The following is a 21,016-nucleotide window of genomic DNA, read 5'->3' as shown; positions in this document are numbered from 1 at the left end:
ACAATACTATGTGTCACGTGAAGATAATAAAGGACGTTATAATTGTAACTACTACTAGAAGATGAAGCTCAAGCTCAAAAGATGTCCATATCTATATACAAATATCAAAGTAAGTCATTAAACAGAAACTCATAATCGCTCTTCTTTCAATTCGGCGCCATTTTTCTTTAAAATATTATAGCCCCAGAAACCAATTACATTTAGGACACCGACTCTCCAACCATTGAACAAGCCCAATATCTTAATTCTTTGCCATAAGCTAATTGATCTGAGAGGTTTAAGCTCTCCATCAGAATCCTCTACTTCGTTGTCAATGTCATCCTTCCAGCCATTATTAAAGTCGATAATCAAATCGTCCTCTTCGCTCTCGATACTAATGACTTTCTTTTCATCTTCCACCACTGACTTAGGTCTCAATAAAAATCTTACTTGTTCCTTTCTCAATAAGTTTTCCACGGGCAACTTTATGAAGAATTCCAATATCAACAGGAAGAGGTTCACAAAGGTGTACAAGTTTGGTGACAGGTACGAGTCAATATTAAACCTGATAAACAAAATGTATGGAGCAGCCTTTCGGAAGATGCTGGTTGAAAATTGGTGCAATATTGTTAAGCAGGATATCGTAGGTGGCGGATGGACAAGGAAATGAATAGGGAAGTTGCATATCGAGTCACGGATAGAACGAGTACTTATTTCAGGTATTTTTTCTTCCTTGATATTTGTAACCAGGGAATCAGTAGACGAAACTCCGCTTTCTTCGTTGCTCACGGGCTTGTTGAACTGAGTGATCATTAATCTCACTTTAATCAAATCTAGTGGCATCAAAATCAATCCCGTCAACACACATGCCAGTACTGATAACCATAATGATTTCAAAGGTTCGGTCAGGTGTGTTAAATCCAAGAAGAATGGGTCTGGGATTCCTAAGAAGGGCGAAATAAACCCAGTAATCCACGCTTCTATGGTATGAGACAATGTTTGGTGTATAAATGATGCATTAATACCTCGGAAAAGAGCAAAAGGTCCATCCTTTGCTATTATGGACGACATAATGTCTATCGTGTGAAGAGAAACAGGCTGAATCTTGTTCTTATTCTTGGCTTTTCTGTCAGAACGCAGTTTACGAATTTTAGTAGGTGATTTTGTTCTTAATTTCTCCTTCGGCAAGTTCATTGAGGGGCTTGGTGACTCAAAATAGTTCACTTCACCTTCAGATTCATCAGATATATCGGTCACCTGTGGTGTATTCGAACTTTTGACGTTCAGTTTATTCAACAATCTGGAGTAGTGTGAACGTCTCTTAGGCGGACTATCACTAAAGTCAAATGTACCCACTTGTAAAAGCAAACGAACGATCTCCAAAGGCTGTGATAACAATACCTTGAAGTAATTCTTACAAAAATTCCAAACCAAGTTCTTAAGTAATTCAGACAAATTATTAAAGTCAAAGTATTCCTGGAACTCTAAATCATAAATGTAATTTTTATCCGTGCCATTCGATGTTGTGGTTTTCCCAATTCCTATATCACCTATTGATTTCTTGCTTGACAATCCTGACAATCCTATATTTTGTCCCGGTTTAAAATTTCTTTGTGACGACTGTTTAGCAATGGAGGATGCCAATGACGATGTTATCGGTTTATTTGTTTCGGTATCAATTAACCCTACGCCGGGCTTAAAAATTACTGAGTACCCTGCATCAAACGTGTCGTGGTCATAATATGGCCGTAATGTATTGGAACCTGCCATTATAATGATATGCTTAACTTTTTGAAAGAATACCTGATGGCGCTACCATTTCATATCATTTTATTTTAGTGAGCCATTAACATTGCGCAAAAATTGATCGTACTGAGGAACAAGTCTACATCAAAAAGGCGACGAAATATAGAATTATTAGACATATATAGACAATTAAAAGTATAATTCCGGACGGGCGTATCCATGTTTTTGGTTGTGTAATTTTAGGCTCAAGAGTCGCCATCTAGTGTACAATATATTGTGGTAAACTACCGGAACATCAATTATCTTGCTCTGACTTCACTGGTGGGTCATCTTCAGTATTAGACTTTGCATTATAGTTACCATGAGGAGTGATGCTACTGGCAGGAGTATCAGTTTCGCCATTGACAATTTGGTTCGATCTCTGGATCAAAAATTCCCCAAGATATTTCAATGGATCTTCAGGCTTATTCTTACTCACATCACGCAATCCCTCTAGCAAATGCTGTGTTAAGTGTCTATTCAAGTATTGTCTGACCGAAGATCCTCCTACCACCTCATGGACTGGCAATTCATTGCCATGATTTGGTTCTTGTTTATCTTCTGAAATAGTTTTGGGGCGTTTCGTCTGCGACGATGATCCGCCGTTTTCGACAGAGGCATTGTTTGAGTCGACTCTCTCCAATTCTCTCTTATTTGTGTCCTCTACTGCGTCCATGGTATGTACTAATGCTAAACAAAAGGATAAATCTTCACTATAATGAATCTGGCAGTAGAATTTTATCCCGCACACACACTTTCAAAAGTCCCTAAATATGATCGGCACAAGGTGGTAAATAAATGTATTAAAACGTAGTACAACATCATCCTGGTAAGCAATTATGGATCCATTCAATGATGTTCAGGATGACTGCTGGTCACAAATACATAATCTCGAGGACTTCATTCGGAAAACGAAGTATATAACTGAAGATGCGAAGACAGACTTTCAATATTCGTATCAAGATCTTAATGAAACATTACAAGATTTATCACAAGCCGTGACGGTAAGTGAGGCCAATCCAGAGAAATTTCAATTGAATCCAACGGATATCACAAATCGTAAACAGGTATTGAAGGAATTGGAAGTCAAGATTAGATCGTTACAAAATGATTGGCAAACAAAACTAGCCGATCCTAATAGACAGAGAGAGATAACGACGATGTCAAATAGAATTTCACAAGATAATACTGGGCAGGATAATCCATTTAATGACAATAATAGAGTGGATAGTGAATTCGAACAATTTCAGCAGCAGGAATACATACAGAACCAGGACTTGCAATTGGACTCGATTCACCAGACTATGCATAACTTGAACCAACAAGCTACGATGATGGGCTCTGAGTTGGAGGAGCAGGGATTTATGTTAGAAGGTTTGGATCAGGATATGGATATAGTGGGAAATAAGGTTCAACGGGGTTTGAAAAGAGTGGGCTTTATACTTGAAAAAAATAAGGAGCGGGCTAGCGACTGTTGCATTGGATTATTGGTGGCTGCGTTGTGTATTCTTTTGATTCTAGTTATTGCGTTATGATATACTAGGTTGTAAACTACCATAGATTAATGTATAATGAATTTTACTGTGATCTGTAAATGATGTATAGTTGAAACTTGATAGTTTGCATTAGTGTTTGAGATTTCTGATCCAAATCATAATTGGGACATAAGACTGTGTCTTGAAAGTTAGTTTGACCGATTATTCGAATTACCTTGTGTTATGGATGCTCGAGCTACAATGATATCAGATATGTGCTCTGATTATTGCAATCGTAAATTAGGACCTGGATGTTGAAGTATTAGAGTATCTAGGTAGTCGTTACACGTAATTTGGCATGAATCAAAATCCGTCCTATTCTATAAACTAATAAATATTTTAAGAGTACTGATTTTTGAGAATTACTGCAAAATTTCTAAAATATAATAAAAAAACACAACAATGTGCAAAATGACCTCCAGGAGATTTCAAACAACTACAACATACACTAAACAAGCTGAAACGGGTCTAAATGAATTTAAAGGATAAACAAGATAATGAACGAGAAGTTTGTAAGTAATTTAATAAATATACCATATACACTTTGGGGGTTCCGTAGTTACTAACACAAAAATAATAGTATACAAATAAGCCAGATTTATGTTGGCAGTCTATATAACATAGAAACAAAGAGCATACATATCAACCTCTGTAACCTCATCGCTAGGTTCTGTTTTGGGTTATCGTTATAAACCAGCAACGGTCTTTTTGCAGCAAATAACCATTTCAAAAAGACACAAAACCTGCGATGACTTCAAAATCTTCACTCACTAATGACAAGCATTCCAACTAACATGATATAGCTAGCGACATGCCTAGACATCGGTAGGTACTACAAGGAAACGAGAATATGAAAGATCTCAAGCTACGGCAAGTTCAAGATGCCGATTCATCTCATAATATTCTACATTTGGACATTTTCTTGGTCGTAATTCATTTATTCATCATGCTAAATATATACTACTTAACACACTGCACATTTGTTAGTATGGATTCAAACTTAATGAAATCATAATTGTAATCAAGTTAAATTGAAAATGTCAGACAAAAAAAAATAAGGTAGCTTGGTTTTTTCCACATCGACAAAAAGTCTCGAGCCAAATGCACTCAGATTCATCATTTTATCAATCTTTACTTGGGGTTATACAGAAGTACATACCATTTGAATAATGTTATTCTTCAGTAGAATGTTTTCATACTTTGAAAAATTTTCGATATCAATAAAGAGGGCGATCCAAATCGCTTTTATATAGTTTCTCATGTTACCCGGCCTTACCATAATTAACCAGGGTTTATTTAGGTTACATGGAGCTAACTATGTAATAATACTATTAGGTATATACATACAATATGTCGTCACAGGAGAATAAACACAAGTATCGAGTAGAGATACAGCAGATGATGTTTGTACTGGGAGAATCTAACGATGCTCCGGTAGAAACAACGTCATTAATTGAAGATATTGTACGAGGTCAAGTAATTGAAATACTTTTGCAAGCTACTAAAAGTGCTGGTGTTAGAGGAACCAAGTCGATAGCACCTGAAGATGTTATATTTTTGATGAGACATGATAAAGCTAAGGTGAATAGATTGAGAACTTATCTTTCTTGGAAGGACGTTCGTAAGAATGCTAAAGATCAAGAAGGAGGAGGAACCGAGTCATTGATGGAAGGTGATGCTAGTGGCGGGGCAACTGGTGCACCAGCAGTACAAGCTACTGATTCTAAGATGTTAACTAAATATAAAAAGCTGAAAATCAGACTTCCATGGGAGCTTCAATTCATGTTTTCGGAGCAGCATCTCGAAGCAGCAGAGGAATCAGAACAAGTTGACGACGATGAAAAAGCAGCGACAATGGCTTCATTGAAGAGGTTGAAGATGGCCGATGATAGAACTAAAAATATGACTAAGGAAGAGTATGTGCATTGGTCTGAATGCCGTCAGGCATCATTTACATTCAGGAAAGCGAAAAGGTTTAGAGAATGGGCTCAAATTACCCAGTTGTGTGATTCCAGACCAAATGATGATGTTGTAGATATTTTAGGGTTTTTGACGTTTGAGATTGTTTGTTCCTTGACGGAAGAAGCAATGCAGATTAAAAGCGCAGAAGAAAAATTGATCCAGCAACTGATAGTTAAAGCAGGAAACTTAAACAAAGAATTGAACAAGAGGAAGAGAAAATATCTTTTTGATAAACCTGATGAATTAGCTAAGCCTATTATGCCATATCATATAGAAGAGGCATGGAGAAGATTACAATCAACGGATTTTAAGCATAAGGCTGCCAGGTCTTTTGGTGGTGGACTTGTCAAAACTAGAACTAGATTTATCTAAACCGTGCATTCGATTTTCGAAGAAATGTATATATTTTATTTCTATTGTACAATATGCTATATAAAAGTATTCAATACTTGTTTGGAGTTATCTTGAAATTGTCTCCAACCAATAAATTTCTTAACACTGACTCCCAGATTTTCCAACGTATCTTCTTCCACAATATCAAGTGAGTTTTGATAACGACACCATTGTCTAGCGAATGGGGCGAGCTCTAAAATGTACGGCAAAGGAGACAAATAATTACAGATAGATGAGTCTGAAACTCCTGTAATATCGCGCTGCCAGTCAGTAAGACTTTCTGTTGAATCAGTCATTGATCTAGTTGACGCCCTTACGCTCCTAGCGGAATACAAATCTTGAACAAACTTAGGCAATTCTTTTGAACGTGAAGCTGTAAAAGCTGTAGTCGCTTCTCTTATTTTATTGAAAGACGACATGTTCACCGATGGTCGGTCCTCGATCAGGTTGGCCTCCAGAATAAAATCGCCAATATTTAATTCATGTGGCAAGGTACGTTGTCTTAATTTGGTTGATTCATCAATGAAGTAAATATCAAGAAGTTCGTTAGGGATTGATTCATGCTCCATCAAAGAATGTGAATTTGAAGAAATTACATCCGATACTGATAAAAGATCAATATTATCCGTTAGTTCATCAAGTGAGTATTCTGTATCATTATTCTTAGTTTCATTGAAGGAATTGTATTTAATTTTTCTGATATATATTTCGTGGTTAGTCTCACCCAGAATATCAATAGCATAATTCTGACAAAATATTTGACAAGACATTAAAGCCTTACGTAAATCATAACTTCCGTTGTAACAATCCTTCAATATGTTCTCAAGAATAGGAGCATCTATTTGAAATCCCTGACTAATACAACACAACAGTAAATAGTTTTTGAAATTCGCTACGGTGTCATGATCATTTTCGTCAAGATTTATTATAGCATCTTCATCATTAGCAAACTCGATAATACTTTGAGGAATAGCAGTTAGATCGTTACATGTAATAATGAGTGGTCTTCGGGAAATATTGAGAACTTCATGAACCGCAAGCCAAAAGTTCTTATCTTGCTCGAAAAGAATGTCACAATCTTCAAGTAATATAATACCTTTTTGAAATTGTTTTTCTTCATTTTGTCTGTGAACTAGGTGAGTCGTACACATTTCCTTTAAAGTTCCCAAGATATCCTTCTTACCTCTCGGTTGTCCAGAATTAATCTCATAAACATAACCATTAATTTCGTTGATGGCAGCATAAACAGAACTTGATTTACATGAACCAGTAGATCCGTGAATTATTAAAAGCGGAACAAAAACGTCTTCTTCAGTTTCCGACCCATCTTGAAAATAGTCACCATAATCATCTACGACAAAGCCGTCTATGCCACTATAAACATTCTTTCTCTGCCTCTTTTGTTGTTTAAGCAAAACGTTTCTAGGTGTCTTGAGAGTCTGCGATTTTAATCTTGCAAATGAATTCAGAACCCAAGTTTTGATATCGTTCTGTTTCGTGGACGATATTAAAACGTCACTCATACGATGAGGTTGGAATAAACTTGTCCACAACAGTGACTCTTTATTGTTCCAATCAATTGATGTGTCCAAATATCTATTGTATATGTTCATTAATGGAGGATATAATTGCATCAGAGGTATATCTTTGCATATAGATTCTAATAGCTTCTCTTTGCTTGAGTACGATTCAATTTCTACTTTATATTTATGTGGTGTAGTATCGATTTGTGGTGGGTTAAGGATCGTTGATATATCTTCCTCTTTCGTATCTTGATCTAGATTCGAATATGGCTTGTGCTCAGATTTCAAGACAAGCCCCATTAGTCTCTTAGCATTGGGATTAGGAGTATCATTTTTATCATAAACATGTAATTGTTCTCTTGATATTGATGGTGGATATAATTCCTTTAATTTCTGCAAGGTTGATAACTTATGTGTGCTTCCTGACGCATTTTCCATCATTGATTTAAAAAAGCTATTAGCGCTTTTGCCCTTCACACCTACCGTACCCCTGGAAAACAATGGATTATTTAAAGGTTTCGTTACTTCTCGTAATTTATTAGGTTCAACTCGGAGCGTTACTAGTTTCTTCTTTTTAAAACTTGGGTTTTGCATTAAAGTTTCAAAAACGGATTTTGCTCCAGGTAACGATGCTGTCTGTTTATTTCCTTTCGTGAAAAATGGGTTACTACTCATTTGGATTTCTTTGAGGCTTGTTGGGTTCATTCTGAAGGAAACTGTGTAGGAACGATTGTTTACATTTGCTGCTTTGTGCTTATTCAGTAGAGTTGGCAGCGGTCTGAAAGAATGAAATATATCTCTCGCAGACGTCCTTTTCAAATTTCCGCTGAAAACTTTAGATTCTAATAATTCGATTTCATCCTTGTTTTCGTCACTGTCTATTTCTATGAGAACAGGCTCACGATCACCTTCATCATTGATGCAAATCGGCGTTTCTTCAACATTCTCGGTATCCTTATTTTTGTCTTGTAAGGTCTTTTGATTTAGCTTTGCTAAAAAATCCTTAGCTGTGACAGACTTTATATTGTCATTATAAAACTTCTTCTCTAATTCTAGCATTTCATGTTCTTTTCGCAAATCATTACTTTTTGACTCCGTGAAGGAGTCATTTATGCATTCGTTTATACTTATATCTTCATCGTGTTCAAATTCTTCTTCTTTACGGGGTTCTTGAATTTCATTTTGATTTTGTCCTTTATCTTCATTAGTTCGTACCTTTGACTTAGACTTTTTTGATGTTTGTTTACCAGAAAGAAGTGCCATTAAATTAGGCTTATTCGGACGAATTTCAGACACACTAGCTTGTGAATTTGAATCCTGAGCGTCAGTAAATGCGTCTGACGAGTCTGTTGCTAATGTATTCGTAAATACTTTGTCTTGATCTGGTTGTTGTGATTTGTCCATAAAATCAGATATAGCGATATTTCCATTTTCATCTCCACGTACGGATTCTGGAATTTCAAAGTTTAACTTAGAGAATTCACCATCATGAAACATAATCGACTCATCTGAACTCATATTTAGAGAAGCTGTTGTGAAGCAGGTCGAGTTGAACGACTGTGAACTGTCTTGTTGATGTGAATGATTTTGGTCTGGCGACAGTGTAATGTAAATTGCTTCTTGATTTTCACCTTCAGTTAGCTTGTTATGTTGCTCTCGGGATCGAGGAAGCATATCTTGACCATCCACTTCAAATGTAACGCTTACAATACGTTCTAGTTGATACGAAACTAAACACATCTGATAGTGTTGCACCGCGCTAGCCAAACGTGTTTTTGTGTCACTATCAACTCACCTACAAGATGAGGTCATAATAGTAGTAACAGATGTAAACTAGAAACTACAGCTAGCAAGAAGATATTTTGGAGACAGGATGGCCGGCTTCCAAATGAATCTTAAGAAAGACAAGATAAATAAACCAAATTCGCAATCAAAACCAAAAATATCATTTGCATTTGGAGGATCGAAGACTAACATCATACCTAAGAAGTCAATTGCATCGCTGCAAAAAAATGAAACAAGAAAGCTCAATCCTAATGCATTGCTTGGATCTGAGTCTGAATCAGAAGGTGAGGATGCCGTGGTAGCTATTGATTCGTTTGACAAGAAGAAAGGAGGGGCCATAGCCGGAAATAAGGCAGTTAATACCAAGGTTACAGAACCGTTAATCATTAAACCTACAACTGCGAGTAGGGATTGGAAAGAAGAAATAAGAAAGAAGCAAAATAGCATGTATATTCCTAACCAAGAGCATAGACAAAAAGTGATAGCGAAGGATGATAACAATCTTGAATTTGGGTTGAGCGTGCCCGAAAAATCTAATTCGAAAGAGTCTGTAGTGGATGCGGAATCAAACGACACTATGTCCAAGGAGGAGCGTATAAGACTGTCTTTGCTAAAGGGAGAAGAACTAGACGACAAGGGATTGATAATACCGATTCCTTCTGAAGACGAAATTGTGGAGCAGGATATATCTTCGAAACCAGATGAAGACTCCATAGAACAATACAAAGAGGTACCGGTAGATCAGTTTGGGGCAGCGTTATTAAGAGGAATGGGGTGGAAACAGAACAAAGGCAAGAATATAGAATCCGCTGGGAAGCCCTTACTAGAACGAAGGAAGAAGGGTGTATTATTGGGGATTGGGGCGAAAGCTGTCGAAGACGAATTAATGGCTGATTTATTAGTAAAAAGAGGTGCCAAATTTGATATTCCTGTAGTAAGGAGAAATAAAGATTTAAATGCTACAAAATAAGATTACTGCAAATAAATTACAGGATACGAACGAACGTATTGCATTAGTTAATAAATAAATAAACAAAATACTATAAATCAACCTTACCCCTGTAGGGATTACGGTAAATATTTTGCAAAGCATGGTATCATAAATCATAATTCTTTATGGTGCTAGTTTCGAGACTATTATTGGAAGTTATGCGAGAACTCCCAATCCTAATAATAATAGCTGACTAGCAACCGTGTGAGACCACGATGACGACTTTTCATTAATAATCCTTTTCTCATCTAATTTGACAATCTTTAATAAATTATCGTATACATCACTCACAATTTCATCGACGATTTTGGTTTGGCTCAAATTTTCTATGTTGTACAAATCGGATAGCTTTTCAATAACAGTTGTTTTAATTATTATTGGTTTGTTCGATGCATTGTCATTCACATAAGCAATCAACGACCGTAAATCTTGTAAACTGATAAATGGGAGCGAGCTTGACAACGCCATTGGCAAATGTTGGGGCAAAGATGCTTTCAAATTATAAAATTTAACCTTAAAATTTACAATAACATATTCTGATGAAGAATCTGTGGTGTTGTAAGATTTCTTCGATTCACTACTGCTTGGGGAGAAAGTTTGATAGATAGCTGCCAAGGCACTCTTCAATAGAGTGTTATCATTATCGTTCTTTTCAGTTGAAGGTAACTTTTCCGGGGAAGATGGGCTAGTCACATCAATCAACTCATCGAATATTTCAGAACAGATATCAGAAATCTTCTTATATTCATTCCCAAGTGTAAAGCTATTTTCCGATTCTTGGTTGACTGAAGGTAACCTTATATCAGCAATTATTTCTGCTTTTCCGTTAACAATCCAGTTAAATTTCAGTTTTTGACTATGAGAAATAGTTTCCATATTGATGCCGTCTAACTTGAACCTCACGATCTTATTATCATTGGTTGGATTATTAAATTCTTGACGTTTGTGAATAGTGAACATGGAATCATTAATTGCACCGGTAACATTATTGGCATTGAAAAAGTCAATTAATAAACGATTTCCCCTTAGTTGTGGCAAGTCACAGTTGAATATAGAAATCTTTAAGGGGTTTTTATTAGAAACATCGATTATTTCAACATAGGAATCATGAATCTTGACATGCGAAATCTCATAGTTAGATTCCATCAAAATGTTCTTTCGTTTCTGTTTTACCAATTCCAATTCCTCGGCGTTATGGTCGTTCATGTCATACTGGAAATGGAGATTTTCGTTATATCTTCCAGCAGAAAAAGGTAAATATTCTTCGACAGAAGCATCCTGATGGTCCTCGCTACTTTTATAAACCTTACCATTAATACCATATATTTCAAGCTCATTTATTAATCCCTTGCCTTCGTACCATTTTCCAAATGACAATGAAATATCCATGGTCTCTACATTTGCTTTGAATTTCAATGCCGTCTTTTCTTCTAATTTGCCTTCATCTTCGCCTGCTTCTGATGAGGTATGTATTGAGTAGACATTAAATTTCTTGAACCTTAACATACCATCCTTTAATTCTGGAAGGACATTTCCTTTCTTAAACTCAATAATAACTCCCAATCCATTGGATAAAATGCTGCTGGTAATATAACCTAATATGCTGTCGTCAGAATGCTTTCTGTCACCGTTACCACTATTGTCCTCGTCGTCACCTGTGTAATATGCTTTGATAGAGTTACGGATATTATCAAACGTATGAATCGAATACATAGTTACCAATCCGAACGTTGTAGTTCCTAAAATAATCCATAGTACATTACCCATCACTAACCACGAGAAAAAGGCTGTAAAATCATCCATGGTAAATGGCCGGTTATTTCTCATGAGTGGCCATTTTATATGAATCAAAAACTTTGAAAACCGGTTCGAAGCTTGTGAAAGTAATGCAGCCTTCGTTATCTTTGAATTATTTTTTTCACTCTTATCTTTATGCTGGTTTTGAATGCTTCCTATCGTACTAAAAAAAGCTTGATGCTTAACTCCACATACAGAACGCCATTCACTCTTAACTCTCTGAGACGTCATTATCCTTGAAAATATAGAAGATCCTGAAAGAGGTCTATGAAAATATCCCATTGGTCGGGCAAAGTTGCTAATTCCACCATTTAGTGGCATACGTGATACCATCCGTGAAAATGCCATATTCTTGAGTATTATCAGCATTTCTAATCGAGCACACACTTAAATTCAAAATGGTAAGAATTATATCAATTGGAAACTACCGTTCTAACTTATCCGACTATTTTAAACGGTTTCTTACCTAACTATGTGAATCTTGCTAAATAAGTTCTAAATATTTCAAGCAAGAGTTACTGGCTATTCACAAAAATCTCGCACCAGCCAGTGGAAAAATTTCTATTTAGTTGATTTAGACAATCTTAGGCTTGAATTCAATTTGGGGGATCTAAACATAATAATAACCACAAGGGGAGAAGCTCTACGTCGTATTAATACATACCCCTACTGTAGCACACGATCATCAGTTGTATAGACGAATAAAGGGCCCTCTACTAAGCATATATGGGGTTCGAAGCCTCACGTGACCGGCATAGTAAAAAAAATTTGAGATGAGTATATTTTTTCACTCTATGATAAGAAGAGTATACAGTTGATTCACTTGTAAAGTAGTCGAAAAAAGGATAAACATGGCAGCTCCAACAGCAATCAAAGACTTACCAGAATCGAAAGATGTGGAGGCGGTCTCCAACGAAGGAATAGAAGGAGAAGAAGAGATGTTAATAGATGCAGGGTCGGTTCCTCAAGAAAACGAAGAGGGAGCTAGCAAAAAGAAGGAAAGCAGCGAAATGGTGTTAGATGAAAGTGGGAAACCAAAGTTTTCAGCAGCATCAAAATCAGGAATGAAGGTCAAGTTGGAAAGCAGAAAGGTGCCGGTACCACCACACAGAATGACACCTTTGAAGAACACATGGACCAAGATCTATCCACCATTAGTGGACCACTTAAAGTTGCAAGTAAGAATGAACTTGAAGACCAAGACGATCGAAATGAAGACAAATAAGAATACAGTGGACCAGGGTGCATTACAAAAGGGAGCTGATTTTGTCAAGGCTTTCACCTTGGGATTTGACGTTGATGATGCCATTGCATTATTGAGATTAGATGACTTATATATCGAAACATTTGAAGTCAAGGATGTTAAGACCTTGAACGGAGACCATTTATCGAGAGCAATCGGTAGAATTGCTGGTAAAGATGGTAAGACTAAGTTTGCGATTGAAAACGCTACTAGAACCAGAATTGTGTTAGCTGATTCTAAGATACATATTTTAGGTGGGTTCACGCACATCAGAATGGCCAGAGAAGCAGTGGTTTCATTGATTTTAGGTTCGCCTCCAGGTAAGGTCTACGGTAATTTACGTACAGTTGCATCTAGAATGAAAGAACGTTATTAATCCCTTTGTTTCTATTACCACTCTTATTATAATTCAGTTTTATATTTGCATTTTAAATAGTTGTTTTCATGGTTCGTACTTTGGGGTATATAATATCTGTAATACATTAACTTTTATTAAATTAAACTATGCTATAGGTATCTCTAAATCTTCTAACAAATCTTTCGAGAAATCATCAACTTCTTCAGACATTTGAGATAAATATGGTACCAACTCTTCGAGTTTCAATTCTTTTCTCATTGCATATGCATCCTCCCCATCCTGATAGTATGACTTTTCAATTGAAGTGTTCTCAAAATTTAAGGAATCTCTATATAAGTGTAATGCAGCCCTATTAGATTTCCTGACGTGAAGTGAAACATATTTTGCGTTGAATGATTCACACATCGCATATAATGCTTGACGCATCAACTTTTCAGCTATTCCCATTCTTCTGTACGTTCTCATCACTGATAAGGATGTAATATGTCCGTGTGGAGTCTTATCCTCTGCCTCTGGGTCATCTTCCATCTTCCCCAATACGTATCCCACAATCTTCTCTCCCTTCCTAATATATGAAGTATCTCCTTTTGGATCTTCTATTTCTTCGTTTTCCGTCAGTGCCACATCATTTGAGACATCTTCATATGTTGTTGCGACAAAACTAGCTTGTGGCCACGATAAAATATGGTACATATAATATTTTAACTGATAGTTCTCTGGCAAATTATGCAAATTGGCATTTTGCATAGCTTGGATATCATTTACCGTAGCTTGCCTAATAGTTAAACCCATTATAAACAATTATGCTCTATAGTTGATGATATATTTGGATATAAGGGTATATTTTACAATCGTTGAATTATTGTCGAAGTATCAAAATTTTAGAATACTCCAATTTTGTGTCATTTTTGATTTTTCATGTATTCCATTATATAAACCTATTGATTGAAACGTAACTCCTCCCTAATGAATAACAGATCGTCGAAATTGATCAAGAACACTGTTCGCAAAGGATAACCTTCCTGAGGAACCGAATGTGCTGTTACTGTAGCATTGAAATACGCTGAATCGAGAGCTCCTTCGATTATTCCTGCTGTGAATGCAGAACAATTTAAATTACTGTAGTCTTTAGGAATGCTTATAAACCTTGAAATCAAGGGCGAATTATCTGTAATCATGTACTCGTTATTGACATCTTGCGACTTTTCTAATTCATTGGCAGTTTTACCAAACACACACTTCCACAAGGAGCCATGTATGAATTGTAATATTTCAATAATTTTAACTTCTCTCTTACCGTATTTTATTCCTTCCTGAAGCTTAACGAGCTCTAGAAACCTTTGGCCGATCTGATAACCAAGCCCATTTAGCCTCAGCTCCAAGTCTTGGATTCCTTTTGAATTCTTATGGGACCAATTGACAATTTCACAAAACAAAAACGATAACGATGACAAGCTGATTTCCGGCGTCTTCTTATTCAAGTTTCTATCATATATAGAATTGGCCGACGTTGGTGTTAAATTTACTGTTTTTTTGTTCAACAAGATATTCGATGTTTCTTGGGTTATGGCATTAGATGTTGGACCGACTGCTGGATTATACCCAAATCCTGATGTTGGCGTATCGGAGATTGTTAGCGTAGAAAATGATGATGCAGATGGTAATATAATATCCTCTTTGGACATGGTGAGTACGATATAAGATATAGGGAAGATCACTATCAGTTAAACAGAGTCTGTAAGTAATGTCGTGGATCTGAAATTTATCGTCAAATGTCGTAAAAAATCAAAAATGTCGTGCTATATTTATTTTCGTTTTTTTACAACCATTTACCATGACAGTAGAAGGGGATTGATTAGATATATTCAATGCCACCAAAAGCATTTCAAGTATTCGAGGATGCGAGTAGTAAGTAGACATTCGAATACTTAAAGTGTGTGTGTGAAAATGTGCTTAAATTGGTACTAATTATTTTAGAAGCGGTTAGACCTTACCCACGGTCGAAACAAGTGAGATCAACCAACAACCAAGCGAAGAAGAGGGTTCCATTAAAAGAAGCACCCAATAGAATAAATGACCCAAAGAAAAGGATAAACAAACCAGAGCCAAAGCGAAAACGGCGATCAGTCGCTACCAAAATAGTAAAAAAGGATGACTATTCGCTTGAAAATCTACGGGCCATTTTTGAAGAAGAAGAAGAAGAAAAAGCTGAAACGAAGCTTGAGTTTAAAGCAACATCCACTCCCTTCAACTCTCAATTGGTAAATAGTCAAGTAATCGAAGAAGAGCAAATCAATAATCAGCGACAGCTAGATCTTGAGATCAATAAAATACACGATTCAATAAATAAAGAGAGTCTAATGCTGCTAATAGAGCAGCTATCACCACCACCTAGTAGCGGAGGAAATTGCTCCCTAAATAGCGCTGCAGCGAACAAACCACAGAAAAAGCCGACCAGGCCAAAAAAAGCGGGTCAACAAATTGACGCTAAGAAACCACCAAAACCAGCGAAGTCAAATACAAAAAAAACTCCTGACCATCCTATGGCTAATGATTTCAAACCTAAGAAAAATTCAAAGAAGAAGGAGATTGTTAATGTAACCAAGAAAGAGCATGTACCAAGGGAAAATAAGCGAGTCCAATTACTTGAAAGGCCTAAACAGACACAAACAAGTGTAAATTCCAAACCTGTATCTAAATGCAGAACAAGGCTGGAATCTAAATCGAAGGTAGATTCAAAGTCTAAAGCGACCACCAAGTCTAAATCGAAGCCAAGCGCAAAACTAGCTAGAAGAAGAACTCGATCTTCCAAAGTACGCTATAAGGGGGAACTTACCTATAAGCAGCTATTACTGAAGTGTGTTAAAGGAAAGGACCCTATAGATTTATTATTGTGATTATTCGAGCAACGTTTTGATATCGGAGGCACTATATGCAGTAATAATCTCGACCGTCTAATCCTAGATAATATGCTTATAAACAAAATGCAACGGTAGGAGAAGAAAAGAAGTAGAAAACTAATATATAATACAATGAGTGATATGTCGCCCACGTCCATACCCACACCGGAGCCACATATAGATGTCTTCGACATACCTAGGAGAGAAATGGAAGAGACAGGTCAAGTGGCACCACAAGAGCAAAGAGTACAAGAACCGATAGAGCACAATAATGATGAAGAAACATCACAGGAGACAATGGCAGTTGACCGAGAAATGCTAATTAAGAGACTCCAGGACACACCTATTGAAAAGTTGCGAGATATCATTACCAATCAAATAGACTTGGAGATTCGGTTGAAACACAAAGAGTTGACACTCACGAAAGAAGAAATAGGCAAATGTGAGTCTCAAATGATAACACTACGTAAGTTTTTCGAGGTTCCATCGCTGGTCAGTTTGGAGAATGAACCCAATGACTTCACAGTAAAGTACTACAACTTGCTCAATAGATCATTATCAGCTAATTATTCAAATCTTTCTGGTATACCGGATGGTTCACATATCCCAAAGGCGTCAATACTGGAAGAAGGGTATGCGGGAGAACCCAAATATTCATACAGAACACGATCTACAACATCATCATTAAGGCCCAGTACATCAATAAGCAAGCCGTCCGCCAGTTTGGGATGTCTTTACAGAAGAACCGACGGGGTGATTGTAAAGCTCACTTGTCCCGATTGCAACAGAAGCAATTTTTCGTCGGCACAGGGATTTTTGAACCATAGCAGAATCGCCCACTCTAAGGAATATACATCGCAAGATGGGGCAGCGTTAAAGTGTGGTGAAATATTGTCCGAAGTAGAACAGGACGAAGAGGGGATGAGCAGCTTGCAAAATCTAAAGCAGAAGAACTTGGACCCCAGCAAGAATTTGAACGTGAACGAAATATACTTCGATGGATTGAGCAATACTTTGAACACAGTACATCGCGTAAGTATAGACAAGAGTATCTCGCCCTTCGATCATGCCGATCTGTCTGCACCTTCTTCATCATCATCCCACGCCCAAAAGGAAGAGAGCGAATTGATGAAAAAAATGATTAAGGATGGCGTGGCGCAAGATGAGTCTGAATACGCCACCTTGATACACGACGCCACCGACAAGGTCATTAACCCTCACCTCTTTGATGACGAGGAGGAGGGCGACCCAGATGACCACCAAGAGCCAGTACCTATAGTGCATAAACATCAACGGGGCCACAAACAAAACAAAAACCAAAAATACCAAAAACAAGACCCGAATGGCCAACATGAATCGCCGAATCTGGCCCATTCTACAAATGCATCTGAACACAAACATCCTCCGCTCTATCCTCTAGATCCAAGATCTACCAACAAGCGCAGAAAGTCAAGAGGTGGTGTTGGTGTCAGCGTGGGTGTTCCATCTGACCCTACCGAAGACCCTTCTGAAGTCCCTACAGAGCAGCCGTTGCCTAAAATTAAACTAAAGTTACGAAACATCTCCCATGACAAGTCGAAGGACTCTAAACGAAGAAGTAAGTAGCAGTAAGCATGTATATGCCTCCTATATATTTATTCCATAATAGGTAACCGTTACTTTTTTTCACCTGTATATACGTAGATCTAGTTTTTCTCATCAAAAGTTTGAAACAAGCCGCTTTGGCTATATAACAATTGGTTTATTTATAATTTAAAAAAGGGTTTATCTGAAATATATTACTACAAGTAGTATATAGATGGCTAATATACAAAAGACTAATCAAACTAGTAAATATAAATTATAGTGGAATAGTTTATGATATTTTAAGTCAGTGCATTTTATTTATTCAAAAGAACCGATTTTAGCAAAACCCTAAGGGAAGAAAAAAATTTTAAAAAGACGGAAAGTTACTGAAAGTATACGGTATACAAAGTTATTGTTTATATCAACAGACATACCATATAGAAGAAATATAAAGCGTACAGGGCCGTTCAGAGAGGTATTTGAAGTATACTTGAACGGATTTCAGAGCACTTTTATTGTTTGTGTAAACGAGAGACAAAACCAAAAGCATAGGAGAGAAACCAATATAGATAAGGATGAGTTCATCACCAAGTATTTGTGCATCACCAAACTTCACATTTCCACCATCACAGCATGTGGAAGGGGCAAAGGGGGATGCAAATGACTATTTCACGACCAAGACACCTACGCGTGAACCCGAATATCCACAGATTCCGATATCTGAAAAAGGGACAACGGGATACATGGCGCCACCGTCAGTCCATAATAAGATGAATAATTCATTGTCATCGATTAACTCGGATACAACGGTGTGTGACAGTTCATCTGGGTCTCTTAATGTCAGAAATACTAGGAATGACTCCGTCTTTTCCACAGAGACGCTTGTTGAAGAAATAGAGCATGGAAAGAAGAAAAATCCCCTTAATTTACAGCTTCCTATAGGCAAGCATATACAAACACTGAGTAGAGACGAAGAAAGAGCAAGATCGGCGGTGGAGCCGAAGTTTGATTTTTACATTCATAGGTCGCCAACCAAACACCAGCCAAGCCTAATTCCCACAAGCTCATTACCAAACATGGACCCAGTGTTAAATAGTAATCATCCGCCCTCATTCAAGAAGCATACTACTACTCCATCGCTCACACTTAGCGAAACCTACAAGATGGTTCAGAACGAACAATTCAAAAAACCAAATAAGATCATTAATGTGGATTGTAAAGATCTCATAGACACCTTATCGCAAGAAAACTCCAACCGGATCAAAACGATTTCGATTAATACAAATAATGATATAATGAAACAAATCATGAACTCTACGTCAAAATTGTCAGAGATCTTAGTCATTGATGTTAGACCATTCACAGAATACGTGAAATCGCATATAAGGGGATCAATCAATATTTGTTTGCCCCTGACATTATTGAAGAGAGCAAATTATGACTTGAATAGATGCATAAAGGCATTGCCTGCTTATGAAAAAAGTATTTTCGAAGGGCATATTTCCACCTATGGTGGCAAAAATTTAAATAACTTGAACACAGCCGAATCTGAAGGTACAGATGATAATTGCACGGAGTTCCCTAGCATTTTACTTTATGATAGTTATAATAATTCTCCGAACTTGTATCATATGGCGAAAAAGTTCATGGATTTTAAGTCATGGGAGGACTCGATTTTTATTCTTGACAGTAAATATCAAGAATTTTCCGAAAGCTTTCCTAGCTTGGTAGAATCTGGAAACGGTAATGTGAGGCATGGATCGGTTCCCCTGTTGCCAGTAAAAGATATTGCGGGGAAATTCAGATCGTCTTCTTTATCGGATATTCCAACTATGAAAAGTATTAACATGGTGGATACAAGTACGCCGATTCTATCTAATTTTCAACTTCCACAAACTCCAAAAAAACAATTCAAACTTAGACATAACGAAGAATTTTTGGCTGATAATTTAGAAGGCGCGTCTGATTTGAGTTTGACTAATTTATCCCATCATTTCGATAAGCTCTCAAGTAATGATCAAAACCGCTTACCTATTTGGATAAGGAGCAGTTTATCAAAACGGACGAAATTGGTGGAAGACTTTAATAACTTGGAGAAAAATGAAAAACATAGATTACTTGATGCATTCACTATAAATAAATCGAATAATGTTGATGACAAAATAGAGGAAGAAAAATTATCTCCAGGTGGTTCAGTTATAGATGCAGAAAACCTTCATGCTCCATCCATCAGTTCCGGTATTGAGTATGGACATAAAAATAGATACAAGGACATTTTTCTCTTTGAACATTCTAGAGTTAAATTGAATGATTTACCTACTATGACCAAAAAGGGACAATTATGTGATTACATTAATGCATCATATTTAAACCCTTTGAAGGATTTAGAAAGGATTACGGAGACAAGTAAGATCATTCATCATATTAAATACATCGGCGCACAGGGACCATTAAATGAAACCACCGGTGACTTTTGGAAATGTGCTTTGAACCATAAAACTCCGTTAGTAATTTCACTTACAGATGAGTTTGAAAACGGTGTCAACAAATGTTCGCCATTCTGGAAATCTGGTGAATACAAGTCGAATAATAACATAATCAAAGTGAAGATGGTTGATACCATGAACTACAAGAACGAAAATACTATTATATTGCGGCGGTTTGAAGTCTCAATGGATGACCTTGAACCTCACCAAATCTTCCAGATCCATTTATTATCGTGGCCTGATATGGGGGCGGTATTGCAATCCAAGGACTTAATATCAATTATTTCATTGAAGCATCATATTCTCCAGAACTGTTCGTCTAAATTGGAAGAATTTCCCACGATCATCCATTGTTCTGCCGGATGTGGTAGAACAGGAACATTATGTACAATTGATTCGCTCATCAATATCCTCGAAGCAAACCCTAGCTTTGACCTAGCATTTGACCCGATATACTCAATGGTTGATAATTTCAGAAGACAGCGTGTTTCCATGGTTCAAAACTTACGTCAATACTACTTGATCTACGATACCCTACTCATATTCTTACGGAACAAGCTAGACCTTGAAGCGAAGAATGACCATGCGGTCCATTGGGATGATCTCATTCATTTTGATATTGTCGGTGACTTCCTCGGTAGTCTCACCTAGACCCCTTGCATCATTTTCCTTATACAACTATATATTTCCTACACTCGACATTTTAATTAGTT

At 36.9% G+C, this 21,016-nt stretch overlaps 13 protein-coding genes across 13 annotated transcripts; 7 read left to right on the top strand and 6 right to left on the bottom strand. All coding sequences in view use genetic code 12, as the record gives it.

The window, feature by feature from the left end:
• Positions 1–129: 129 nt before the first annotated feature.
• Positions 130–1,749, bottom strand: DEHA2G04774g (DEHA2G04774p; the record flags this gene model as incomplete). The annotated part of the gene is made up of 1 exon (XM_002770534.1): positions 130–1,749. One exon carries the CDS (start codon positions 1,747–1,749, stop codon positions 130–132), a length of 1,620 nt encoding a protein of 539 aa, XP_002770580.1.
• A 271-nt stretch (positions 1,750–2,020) lies between these two features.
• On the bottom strand, positions 2,021–2,440 carry DEHA2G04752g (DEHA2G04752p; the record flags this gene model as incomplete). The annotated part of the gene is made up of 1 exon (XM_002770533.1): positions 2,021–2,440. One exon carries the CDS (start codon positions 2,438–2,440, stop codon positions 2,021–2,023), a length of 420 nt encoding a protein of 139 aa, XP_002770579.1.
• Positions 2,441–2,603: 163 nt separating this feature from the next.
• Positions 2,604–3,299, top strand: DEHA2G04730g (DEHA2G04730p; the record flags this gene model as incomplete). The annotated part of the gene is made up of 1 exon (XM_461751.1): positions 2,604–3,299. The coding sequence occupies one exon, from the start codon at positions 2,604–2,606 to the stop codon at positions 3,297–3,299; it is 696 nt and encodes a 231-aa protein (XP_461751.1).
• Positions 3,300–4,649: 1,350 nt separating this feature from the next.
• DEHA2G04708g (DEHA2G04708p) lies at positions 4,650–5,633 on the top strand (the record flags this gene model as incomplete). The annotated part of the gene is made up of 1 exon (XM_002770532.1): positions 4,650–5,633. One exon carries the CDS (start codon positions 4,650–4,652, stop codon positions 5,631–5,633), a length of 984 nt encoding a protein of 327 aa, XP_002770578.1.
• A 56-nt stretch (positions 5,634–5,689) lies between these two features.
• On the bottom strand, positions 5,690–8,917 carry DEHA2G04686g (DEHA2G04686p; the record flags this gene model as incomplete). Its single annotated transcript, XM_461749.2, has 1 exon — positions 5,690–8,917. The coding sequence occupies one exon, from the start codon at positions 8,915–8,917 to the stop codon at positions 5,690–5,692; it is 3,228 nt and encodes a 1,075-aa protein (XP_461749.2).
• A 133-nt stretch (positions 8,918–9,050) lies between these two features.
• DEHA2G04664g (DEHA2G04664p) lies at positions 9,051–9,932 on the top strand (the record flags this gene model as incomplete). The annotated part of the gene is made up of 1 exon (XM_461748.2): positions 9,051–9,932. One exon carries the CDS (start codon positions 9,051–9,053, stop codon positions 9,930–9,932), a length of 882 nt encoding a protein of 293 aa, XP_461748.2.
• Positions 9,933–10,109: 177 nt separating this feature from the next.
• Positions 10,110–12,119, bottom strand: DEHA2G04642g (DEHA2G04642p; the record flags this gene model as incomplete). Its single annotated transcript, XM_461747.2, has 1 exon — positions 10,110–12,119. One exon carries the CDS (start codon positions 12,117–12,119, stop codon positions 10,110–10,112), a length of 2,010 nt encoding a protein of 669 aa, XP_461747.2.
• Positions 12,120–12,601: 482 nt separating this feature from the next.
• Positions 12,602–13,369, top strand: DEHA2G04620g (DEHA2G04620p; the record flags this gene model as incomplete). Its single annotated transcript, XM_461746.1, has 1 exon — positions 12,602–13,369. The coding sequence occupies one exon, from the start codon at positions 12,602–12,604 to the stop codon at positions 13,367–13,369; it is 768 nt and encodes a 255-aa protein (XP_461746.1).
• Positions 13,370–13,495: 126 nt separating this feature from the next.
• On the bottom strand, positions 13,496–14,143 carry DEHA2G04598g (DEHA2G04598p; the record flags this gene model as incomplete). Its single annotated transcript, XM_461745.1, has 1 exon — positions 13,496–14,143. One exon carries the CDS (start codon positions 14,141–14,143, stop codon positions 13,496–13,498), a length of 648 nt encoding a protein of 215 aa, XP_461745.2.
• A 146-nt stretch (positions 14,144–14,289) lies between these two features.
• On the bottom strand, positions 14,290–15,036 carry DEHA2G04576g (DEHA2G04576p; the record flags this gene model as incomplete). Its single annotated transcript, XM_461744.1, has 1 exon — positions 14,290–15,036. The coding sequence occupies one exon, from the start codon at positions 15,034–15,036 to the stop codon at positions 14,290–14,292; it is 747 nt and encodes a 248-aa protein (XP_461744.2).
• A 183-nt stretch (positions 15,037–15,219) lies between these two features.
• DEHA2G04554g (DEHA2G04554p) lies at positions 15,220–16,248 on the top strand (the record flags this gene model as incomplete). Its single annotated transcript, XM_002770531.1, has 2 exons — positions 15,220–15,259; positions 15,329–16,248. 2 exons carry the CDS (start codon positions 15,220–15,222, stop codon positions 16,246–16,248), a joined length of 960 nt encoding a protein of 319 aa, XP_002770577.1.
• A 135-nt stretch (positions 16,249–16,383) lies between these two features.
• DEHA2G04532g (DEHA2G04532p) lies at positions 16,384–17,856 on the top strand (the record flags this gene model as incomplete). The annotated part of the gene is made up of 1 exon (XM_002770530.1): positions 16,384–17,856. One exon carries the CDS (start codon positions 16,384–16,386, stop codon positions 17,854–17,856), a length of 1,473 nt encoding a protein of 490 aa, XP_002770576.1.
• Positions 17,857–18,392: 536 nt separating this feature from the next.
• On the top strand, positions 18,393–20,954 carry DEHA2G04510g (DEHA2G04510p; the record flags this gene model as incomplete). The annotated part of the gene is made up of 1 exon (XM_002770529.1): positions 18,393–20,954. The coding sequence occupies one exon, from the start codon at positions 18,393–18,395 to the stop codon at positions 20,952–20,954; it is 2,562 nt and encodes an 853-aa protein (XP_002770575.1).
• Between the last annotated feature and the right edge of the window lie 62 nt (positions 20,955–21,016).

The sequence above is a fragment of the Debaryomyces hansenii genome (assembly GCF_000006445.2).
Source record: "Debaryomyces hansenii CBS767 chromosome G complete sequence".
NCBI classification, from domain to species: Eukaryota; Fungi; Ascomycota; class Pichiomycetes; order Serinales; family Debaryomycetaceae; genus Debaryomyces; species Debaryomyces hansenii.
Note: the sequence above shows the minus strand (reverse complement) of the source record. Positions and strands in the feature narration are given on the sequence as shown.